The sequence below is a fragment of the Equus quagga genome, chromosome 15 (genome assembly GCF_021613505.1).
Source record: "Equus quagga isolate Etosha38 chromosome 15, UCLA_HA_Equagga_1.0, whole genome shotgun sequence".
NCBI lineage: Eukaryota > Metazoa > Chordata > Mammalia > Perissodactyla > Equidae > Equus > Equus quagga.
The window spans coordinates 71,213,468-71,223,985 of record NC_060281.1 but is presented as its reverse complement, the minus strand read 5'-3'; the positions used below and the strand labels follow the sequence as shown (position 1 = coordinate 71,223,985).

At 54.7% G+C, this 10,518-nt stretch overlaps 1 protein-coding gene across 1 annotated transcript; it reads right to left on the bottom strand.

The window, feature by feature from the left end:
* Positions 1-740: 740 nt before the first annotated feature.
* On the bottom strand, positions 741-10,318 carry HPD (4-hydroxyphenylpyruvate dioxygenase). The gene is made up of 14 exons (XM_046638934.1): positions 10,251-10,318; positions 10,107-10,133; positions 9,519-9,581; positions 9,065-9,169; positions 8,374-8,416; positions 8,119-8,201; positions 7,037-7,126; positions 5,955-6,058; positions 5,489-5,566; positions 4,771-4,933; positions 4,588-4,659; positions 3,026-3,148; positions 1,166-1,282; positions 741-1,074 (listed from the first exon to the last, which is right to left on the bottom strand). Exons 1-14 carry the CDS (start codon positions 10,251-10,253, stop codon positions 964-966), a joined length of 1,182 nt encoding a protein of 393 aa, XP_046494890.1. The 5' UTR covers positions 10,254-10,318; the 3' UTR covers positions 741-963.
* Between the last annotated feature and the right edge of the window lie 200 nt (positions 10,319-10,518).

Genomic DNA, 10,518 nt, shown 5'->3' with positions numbered 1-10,518 from the left:
TTGAGCATGAACCAGCATCTTTCCAAAGGAAGTCCTCACTGGGAGCAAGCAGAGGGGAGTGCAGCTGCATGGGCAGGGATGGCTGATGTGCTGGGGGTAGAGGGCAGAAGCTGAGGGGCTCAGATCCTACTACCTGCTCTACCTCTCAGACCAGGAACTGCATCCTGTGGGTGCTGAGCAAGGATGCTGCCCCAAAGTCCCTTGGCTAACACCCTCCCCTCTCGTATATCGAGAAGTTCGGGCTCAGAGCAGCAAAGTCGAGGACAGTTTATCTTTAGAGATCACAAAGCCATCGGACAGGATGCCACCAAGTGCGATCCCATCTTATGGCCTTTACTCTTGCTGTTTCCTCTTCCTGGGATGTTCTTTCCCCAGATTTTCCCATGGCTGGCTCCCAAATGTCATCTCCCCAGAGGGGTCTTCTCTCGATAGGGAAATTAGTCCCCCTCCCAGCTTCACGTCCACACAGTCTCATCACCTACTTTACTTTCTTAATAGCATTTATTACTCTACGAAACGATACTGTCAGTCTTCCCCTCTAGAGTGCAAGCCCTCTGTACCCCTTGGTTCCAGAATTCCCCCCAACCGGTGCGGTCCCGCTTAGCAAAGCGTTTGCACCCCGTGCCTTCTCGGTTCCGAACCCCCAACGCGGAGGCCTCCCGCAGCACTGCCCCCCTGAGCTCCCGGTGGCGTCCAAAGGCCCCACCGCTCAGGCTAGGCACAAACAGGAGAACAAGGCGCAGCACCCCGGTATGCTTTATTCTAGAGGGCGGGAGCAGGGAGGGCCCAGCTTGGGGGCGTGGTCAGGGGTGGGGGTGGGCGGAGCCTTGGGAGGCCGCGGAGCCGGCTGGTGGGCGGGGTCTAAAGGGAGTGGCCAGTAAGGAGGGCTTGCTCGTCCGGGCCTGTGGGTGGGCGTGTTCCAGGACTAGGGGGCGTGGCCCACCGTGCGGGGCCCGGCGGGGCCTACTTGCCCGGCACCAGGTTGTTGGTCTGCATGTCGGTGAGGTTGCCCCGCAAATCCTGTTCCTCCTCGAAAGCCTTGAACAGTGCGTTGAAGTTGCCGGCTCCAAAACCCTGGAGCGGGTGAGATGAGGTGAGCTGTGGGCTCAGAAAGCCAACCGTGCTACCCTGCATGCCTCTCGGGCTTGCCGGGGACAGGCGGTACCTGGTGGTTGTGGCGCTGGATGACTTCCAGGAAGAGCGTGGGCCGGTCCTGCATGGGCTTCGTGAAGATCTGCAGCAGGTAGCCCTTCTCATCGTAGTCCACCAGGATTTTCAGCTCCTAGGTGGGAGACAGAGGACTGGGTTACAGGGAGGCAGGCACCCTTTAGATCTCACGGGGGGCTCGTGCACCCCCAAAACCAAGAAAAGACCCCTTTCTCCAGCCATTCCAGACACCTGCTAATAGATCCCCAAATTGTCCTGTTTCCACCCCCTGCCACAGTCCCTGTGTAAGCCACCGTCAAGGCTGGCCTGGTCCACCCCAGAAGCCTCTACACTGGTCTCCTTGCTGCCCTCTTGTCTTCTTACAGTCTGTCCCCCACAGACATCAGAAGGATCTTTGAAAAATCAAATCATATCATTCCCCTGTTTAAAACCCTTCAATGAGAATCATTGCTGGTGGGAATGTAAAACGGTGCAGCCACTGTGGAAAACCGTCTGGCAGATCCTCAAAATGTTAAGCGTAGAGTTACAGCAATTCCACTCCTAGGTATAGACCCAAGAGAATTAAAAACGTGTTCACGCAAAAACCTGTACACGAGTGATCCTAGTAGCACTATTCACAATAGCCAAAAAGTGGAAACAACCCAAATGTCCATCAACTGATGAACAGATAATCCAAATGTGATCTGCCTGGGCAATGGAATAGGATTCTGCCATAGAAAGGCAGGAGATGCCGATGCATGCTACAACATCATGCACCTTGAAAACGCTATGCTGAGTGAAAGAAGCCAGACACAACAGACCACATGTTGTATGATTCCATTGATACAGTATGTTCAGAAAAGGCAAATCTATAGAGACGGAAGATAGGTTAATGGTTGCCTAGGGCTGGGGTGGGGGCAGGAATGGAGGGATCAGGAGATGATGGCTATGGGGTGTGAGGTTTTGTTTTAGAGTGATGAAAATGTTCTAACGTTGATTTTGATGATGGTTGCACAACATAGTAAAGAGCTAAAAACTACTGAATTGTGCACTTTGAAAGAGTGACTTATGTATCAATAAAGCTGTTAAAAACAAAACCAGAAAAACCCTCCAGGGGCCAGCCCTGTAGCGTAGTGGTTGAGTTCATGCACTCTGCTTTGCCGGCAGGGTTCACTCATCTGGATCCCGGGCGTGGACCTACACACCACTCAACAGCCATGCTGAGGCAACGTCCCGCATACAAACTAGAGGAAGGCTGGCAATGGATGTTAACTCAGGGCAAATCTTCCTCACCAAAACAAGACAAAACAAAAAAAACCCTCCAGTGGTTTCTGGCCACAGAAGAAAGAAATCCAAACTCCTAAATGGCCTACAAGAGGAATTGGCCCCTGCCTACGTCTATGATCGAGGTCACTCCTCAAACACTTCCTTTCATCCTCCCTAGCCTTTTTGTTCCTCAGACACTCAGAGCTTACTCCTGCTTCAGGACCTTTGCACTTGCTATTCCTTCTGCCAGGACTGCTCTTTCCCCAGCCCTTCACCTGCCAACTTCCTCTCCTCATCTAGATTCCACTGAAATGTCACCTCCTCAGAGAGATCCTTCCTGATCACCTCCTGTAAAGTAGCCTCAGGTCACTGTCTGTCACAGGTCAACTTTCTGCACACCACCAACTCTCTCTCTCTGATGGTGCTTGTGTGACTTATTTGTTTGTCATCTATCTCCCCACTAGCAAGTCCCATGATGGCAGGGACCTGGTCTGGCTTTCTGTCTGTGTCCCGGTGCCTGATGGCGGGTATAGACTTAGACAGTATGTGTGAGGGAAGGTGGAGCTCAGGGCTCATTCTCCCCAGCCAACCAAGGCTCCTTCACGAGCCTCACCTCCAGGACATCGATGCTTTCCTTCACCCGGATCTTGGCCGACTTGAGCTTCTCCTGCAGTTGTCTGTAGTACGAGGACGGAACAGCCAAGAACTCCATGCCTCTCTCTCTCAAGTGGCGAATCTGTCTCAGAACAGGCCAGGCTCAGCCTCCTTCCTCCATGCTCAGAACCCCTAGCCAGGTGGGGGTGCTGGGCCGGGAGGAGGCAGGGTCCCCATCCTAGCTCCCTGCAACAGCGAGGATGCAATGTGACCTCATCCCCTTCCTCCCCTGGTCCTCGCGGGTCCTGTGAGAAGAACAGCCATGGCTACCATGTATGGAACACTGACACTGGGCCTGTCTCCAGCACTCGCTCTGTGTGGCCTCATTATGTCCATGCAGGAATCTTTTGAGGTACCTGGACAATTATCATCCCCATTTCATAGCTGGAGAAACTGAGGCAGTGAGAGATTAAATATCTATTTTCAACATAGTAGCCAGAGAGATTCTATTAAAATACAAGTCAAATCATGTCACTCTCCTGCTTAACCCACTGTGGTGTCCCGTCTCAGTCACATTCAAAGCCCTCACCATGGCTCCGGCCATCTGCCCCCAATCCTACCTTCTGACCTCGTCTCCTGCCCCTCTCTGCCTTGCTCCTTCTGTTCCAGCCACACTGATCTCCTTGCTGTTCCTTCAACCTTCCTCTGCTTTGACTGTCCTTTCTGCCTGGGGCACTTTTCCTGGATTTCCACATCCTTCTCTCCTTCCAACTCTGCATCCTCATATGTCCCCTTTCAGTGAGGCCTTTTGTGACCACCCTATGCGTGGTCACCACACAGCGTCCTTTACCCGCCCTCTCCCATCGGCCTGCTTTCTCCTCCAGAGCACGCACCGCCATCTAACATGTATTTTCCTTATTTCAGTTTCTGCCTCCGTAAGGGCAGACACATCTTGTTGGCTGACGCATCCCAAGCACCTAAAGCTGTGCCCAGTACTTAGCGGGGGCTCAAAAAACATCCACTGAGCGAATGAATAAATGAGTGAACGAATGAATGAAGTTGCCAAGGTCATGCACTGAATTCTTGGTTGGGCCAGGATTGAATGGGACAGTTCAGGCTCTTGTCCACTCTGCCATACTCTGCCACATAAGGAATAGGTAGGACCCAGCCTCCCCAAGGGCTGGATCCATAGACTCAGGACATTTAGTTCAACTGAAAGGACCTAATTCACCTTGTAGCCCAATATCCTCATTTTCAAGGTGAGGTAACTGAAGCCCAGAGAGGGGGTTGACTCCCCCCAAGTACACAGCAAGTCACTTGCAGAACCGGGACTAGAGTCCAGGCTTTCTGTTACTCTGGCACCTGCTACTGATAAAGCCAAGAGTGTTCTGCAGAGACACTGTATCCCGGCAGGGAATGTGCCTGCATATGAGTGGCAGGAACCAGTAAGGGACCCTGTCAGCCCTCTGGGCCGGTGAAGGGGGCCCAGGACTGCCACTCCCCCCGCCCCCTTTTTATTTTGCAGAAATTGACTCGGGAGCTGAGTGGGAGGTGAGTTAGAGCCAGGAAGGGGCTTCTAACCGCTGTGATGATGTCATGGGTCTTGAGAGCAATGTGCTGGACCCCAGCGCCTCCGTTATAGTCCACGTATTCCTGTGGGAAGGAAAGGAAACTACTGTCATTGGCCCCCCTCATGCACATCCCTACCCCCACAAGAGCTCTCAAATTCCCAACCAGGCCCCCAGGGTCCAGAGCAGGCCCCACCTGGATCTGAGACTTCTTCCTGCCCGGCGCTGGCTCATTAATGGGCATCTTGATGGACTCCTCGTAATTGGCCACCACAATGGAACGCAGAGAGCTGTATTCTGTGTGCACCTGCGTGTCATCCACAGACCAGAAACGGTGGAACTGCAGGTTCTTCAGGTACCTGCAGGGTGGCCAGAGGGACACGTCGGCTCTGAGTGCCAGCTGGGGACTGGCTCCCCGCCTCTATTTTCACCTTCTAGAATTTGTTCCCTGAGCAGGCTCCATGAAGGAACCATCATTCACGTCATGTCCCTTGTAGATTTGTCCCTTTATTATGACAGTTTTCCCTTGGGTGGAAATAAAGTGTCTAGTAACAGGATCTGCAGTATGGCAACCCTCCAACCCTCCAGGAGGGGAGGGCTCTGAGAAGGGCCTCTTGCATCTAATTTGCACAAGAGCGCTGTTTGGGCAGTGACCGTCTTCCTCCAAGCGTCTCTGGGCTGGGAGACCCCCTGTGCCAATTCTCCAAGGTTCCTCAGAAAGAGGACCTGTGGATCACTTTGGGCCTTAAATCCTCTGGTCTCCATGGTGACAGCTTTACAGGGAACAGATGAATCGGTGACCCCAGGTTAGCCTCCCCCTACCTTGCTCTATTTCCCAACAAGAACTGGGAAGTGGGCCTGTCCCCTGTGAGGGCCTGTCACCTTTGTGGGAAGGGCGTGGGCCCGGGACTCACCATTCTGAGGCCGACTCCATCTCATGATCAGGTTGGTTTCCCACGACGTGATCGATTATCTCAAGACTGCAGTTGGGCCTGGGAGAGGGAAGCCGTTGGGGGGTGAGGAGCTGTTCTCTGCACCACCCCCTGCCCGCTGGCCCCTTGATAACAATAGTAGCTCACATGGATGTAGCACTTACTATGGGCACTTTATTTTTTGTCACCTCACTCACAGTTACTAGCCCCATTTTACAGACGAAGAAACTGAGGCCTAGAGAAATAAAGTAACTTGCCGAGGTTAAATGGCTATAACGCGACAGAGCTGGGATCTGAACCCAGGCAGCCTGCTTCCAGAGCCTATGCTCTTAGCATCTGGGCTGCCTCTTCAAGCCACCCTTGGGGACCCTCAGGAGCTCCCTGGCAGGCTCCCAGATGCTCTGCCCCCTCAGAGAAGCCCGTCTGCATCCATGACGGGAGCACGCACAGCTTGGAGAGTAGCGGGTCCCTGAATGCTGGGGCCTCGAATCCAGGCAAGAAGCGGCCGGCGTAGCTCATCTTCTCCACCAGGGTGTGTGTAGTGTCCCCATACTGTGAGTGGAAAACAGCCAGGCTTGGCCCCTGAGCTCCCATCCCCGCTGAGGCCAGGCCACATTTCATGGCGCCAACACAGTCCTGGGTTCCAGCCCGGTTGGACCCTGACTCCGCATGTGATCTGGGGCAAGTCACTCCCCCTTTCTGAAATGAATTGCCATCTATCATTTGTTGGGGAATTTCTCTGACAGTCTGTCTGCCCCTCAGGAGCGGAAGCTCTGTGAGGACAGGGATCTGCTTTCCTCATCCTGGTGTCCCCAGCACCCAGGGCAGTGCCTGGCTCATAGCAGATGCTCAATAAAAATGTGTAGCCTAAATGAAGAATGGCTGAGGGTGCTGGATCAAATTATACCAAAGGGCTCTTTCAATCATCTTAGCAATCTTTAAGTTGTATATAGTCTTGAGGAGGTAGGACCTATGACTGTCTGTGTGACGATAACACAGATGCCAGACAGACCTGGTCATCTTTGCTGAGTGTGTACAAGATGCCAGGCCCTGTTGTTCCAAGACAAATGGTCTCATTGATCCTCACAATGACCCTAGGTTAGAGCTGAAGACACTGAAGCACAGAAGGGTCAAGGAGCACGGGTTAGGGTCCAACTCCAGTCCCTGCTCATTTAAACGGAGGCGCAGAGAGGTGAACTGATTTGCCCAGAGTCACACAGCTAGTGCAGGACAGGGCTGCCCAAGGCCCCACCCCTCTCCTTTCTTCCAAGCCCCTGCCTGCAGCTTACATCCCCTCCTATCACCCCCACTGTGGGGGAAGGAAAGCCCCAGGGGCCACTGGAAGCTCTCACCAGCCTCCGCACGCTGGCCAAGCCTTACAGGTGGTCAGACTGGAGGGAGAATGAATGTCTGTGCTTTGGGGCACGAGGGTGGGGTGACGTCATGGAGTTGGGGTGGGGCCGAGAGGGGGATCTGGGCATCTCAGGGGGTACTGACAGCAGCAGAGGTAGGGCACCCAATTTAACTCACCGTCTGCAGCACAGCGAACTTCACCTTCCCAAACTTATCCTGCTCGACCCAGGGCTCCCGCACGATTTTGGCGCCCCGTTCCCGGGCTTTCTGCAGAAGACATGGGGTGGGGGAAGCCGTCAGGGCTGGACCCTCCGGAGCCCTTGCCGGCTACCCCTGCTGGATCGCCTTGGAGTGGTCCTGCCGCAGCCTCCTCCAGTTTTTCCAGGCCCGAGCAGGAACCCCCCCCTGCCAGCTTCAGCTGTTGCCCCTGATACCCATGCTTCATGCCCATTTGGCAAATAGGGAAACTGAGGCAGGCCAAGGCCCAAAGTTGGGGCTGTGGGAGACAAAGCAGGTGGGAGTGGGGGGTCTGTCCTGCCTCTGCTAACTCACTTTGTGGCCCTTCACCGTCTCCAGTCCTCAGTTTCCCCATCTGTAAAAAGGGTGGTTGGATGAGAAGAATATGAGCTGGCATTTATTGAGCACTTACTGTGTGTCAGACCCTCTCCCAGTGCCTCACACTTGTGATTCATGCATTTATTTAGCAAAACCTGACTTACTGCACATCTGTGCTTCTCGAACATCAGGCCCTGTTGCTGGTATTAACCTCTTTAACCCTCACGGCAACAGTCTACTAAAGGCACTGTCAGCTCCATTTTACAGGTGAGGAAAGTGAGGCACAGAGAAGTTAATTCACTTGCCCAATGTCACACAGCTCATAAGATTCAGACCGGGGCAGTCTGCCTCTAGGATCTGTGCTCTGAACCTCTAAACTGCCTCTAGAGTACCGTGTTGGGTTCCAAGTCGTGCTTAAGAAATGGGCATTATGATCTGATTTCCTCTTTGTTACAACTCAGTGAGGTAGGTGCTGTGGTTATCCTATTTTGCAGATGTGGAAACTGAGGATAAGAGAGAGGACACACAGTGAGTAAGGGGCAGGGCGTCCCTGGAACTCAGGTGTGTGTCACACCAATGTCTAGGCTTGTCATGGTGACATGGCAGTGTCCCTCCAGTCCTGACTTGTAGGGGTCCCTACGGCAGAGGGAGGGCAGGCCGAGCCTTATTGCTTCGTCTCGGCGCCAGCGCAAGTGCGGTCTCACCTGCACGATGTAGTCACAATCTTCCACCTCGAAGGCGATGTCCTTCACTCCGTCGCCGTGTTTCACCAGGTGATCGCCCATCTCTGTGGTCAGCGGGGGAGGTGGGTTGCACTGGAGGCACAGCCCCCTCACCTGTGCTCTCAGCCTTCTGGGCTCCATCTCCCTCCTGGCTGAGGCCCCCTCCCTGAATCCTGACCCCACCCACAGTACCATGTCTCCACCTCCTGGCACCCCAAACCCCCGGGGCCCCCTCACCTTTGTTCCAAGGGTTGAGGGCGGAGGAGAAGACAAAAATAATCTAAGATACAGAGAAGAAGGGAGGTGGGCTGGTGGCTCAGGTGAGTGTGTGGAGGTGCACCCCGATCCCCTCCTCCCTGCCCACCGGTGAGATACCCCTGGGGGTAAAATGCCAGGGGGCATCAGGACCAGATTACCTCTCCCAGTCAGGCAGGACTCCTTGACTCTGTTTTCCAGTCCCTTCTCTGCCTTTGCGTCCCACCCTGGTCCTGAGGGATGGGGGCTTCCCATATGCCAGACCCTCCCAGAGCCCTGGAGGCTGAGTCAGGCCTTCCCATGGGGGAAAGCCCCAGGGATCCCATGGACCAAGGCACTGCTCAGTCTTCCAGCTCTGACATCGAGGCCTCTGCCAACTTTTCCTGAACATCTGTGAGGCCAGCATTGAGCCAGGCAGAGAAGGAGACAAAAGTAAGAAGATCCCTCTTGCATGTTGTACAAAGGTGCTGTGTCGAGGGGCCGGTGGGTCTGAAGTCAGCCCATGCTCCCCTAGCCATGCCGGGCATTCTGGAAGAGGACTAGGCCTGCCTGGAGAAAGGGCCCTCTGGTCTACTTCACCCAGGGGTGCCGGAGCCCTCAGGGAGCTCAGAGACCAGCAGGGGGACAGAGGCTGGCCTCCTGGTCGACTGGGAGTCCTGGGGTGGGGACTCACCTTCCCTTGCTTGATCACGTAGCTGACCACCTCCCGGGAACCCGTCTCCAGGCCCTTGTAGGCTAGAGGTTCAAAGCCCAGCTTATTGCAGTAGAATGACGCAGCCTGGACCACAGAGTTGCAACCAGGTTCATGAGGGTTGAAGGGCCAGCCCAGGGAGTCCCCAGCTGAGAGCCCCCAGCCCCCCTCAGCCTGTTTGCCCTGTTGCCCTGGGGGCAGAGTCCTTCCTGGGAAGAAAAGCTGCTCCCTGGCCCATTCTGACTCAGATAAGTTGCCTGCTGGGATCTGTGGCCCTGATTGTGTACATAGGATCCAAAGAGTGTCTGTCCTTTCCGGTACTGGCCCTGATCCTCCCCTCCCGGGGGCCAATCACAGACCCGCTGCAGGCCTGCCCTGTCCGGGAGGTTCTCTCGCCTGCCCTCTGTCCACTCCAACACCTCACACTGGTTTCTACCTGCTTGGCGTTGCCAACCCAGAAGGTCACGGAGTGGAAGTGGAGGAATCGGCCTTTCTCAGGCTGCAGAAGGAGAGAGGGGAGAGGCTGAGTCCCTAGAAGTGAGTCCAGAAAAGTGTGGCTGGAGAGATGTCCCCTAGCCACCTCTCTCGTCCCAGGCCCAATCCCACAACACAGAGAAGCCAAACCCCCACAGCCTTGCCACACTCAAAAGAGGTTTCTCATGTGGAAATTGAGCTCCTGGGGGTCCAGGATGAGGAAGTTCCTTCAGGAGGTGTGCCCAGGTTTCAGAGAGGGAAACAGCTTTATGCTATAGCAACACAGATCTCAGTTAGACCTTAGAAAGTACTTCCAGACAGGATTGAGAGATTGGTAGGAATTTAAGAAGAGGTAAAAGTTTTTCTTAGGAGGGTGATGTTGAGTCCAGCTCAGTCTGGGGGGCCCGGAGAGGAACTCGATGCAGAGTATGCATCGTGGACATGACATACCCACTGGAGCTATTCCTCTTCTGCTCTTTGCTGACATCCCAGTCTCCCAGGACTCTGACCCCCTTTCAGACCCAGACCCCACGCTTCCTCTCCTGCTTACCTTCTCTCCTTTGTTGCTATAAGTCGTCTAAGGAGAAAGAAAAAGACAATAAGACTTGGAAGCTTGGACACAAAGTGCTTCTGAAAGGCTCACTGCAGATCCTACCACCCGAGGGAGGCTGCCCTGGCCCCGGCAGGTGCTTACCATGATTGAGTGTGGTCAGACTTTCCGCTGGGAGGACCAGGACAGACGCTGGCCGCTGAATGCTTAACAGGTGTATTTAACCCCGAGCAGGTCCCGCCCCTGGCCTCCTGGCCTCCCTGGGGGTGGGAGCTGCTCCCAGCGCTGGAAGCTCCTAGGCCTCATTGGACAGGGCGATGCCGTCAGGCCCAGAGGGGAGTCACTCCCCCAAGGCCACTAGCCAATGGGGGACCACGCCAGGGCAAGAAGCCAAGGGCACGCTCCTTCTAGG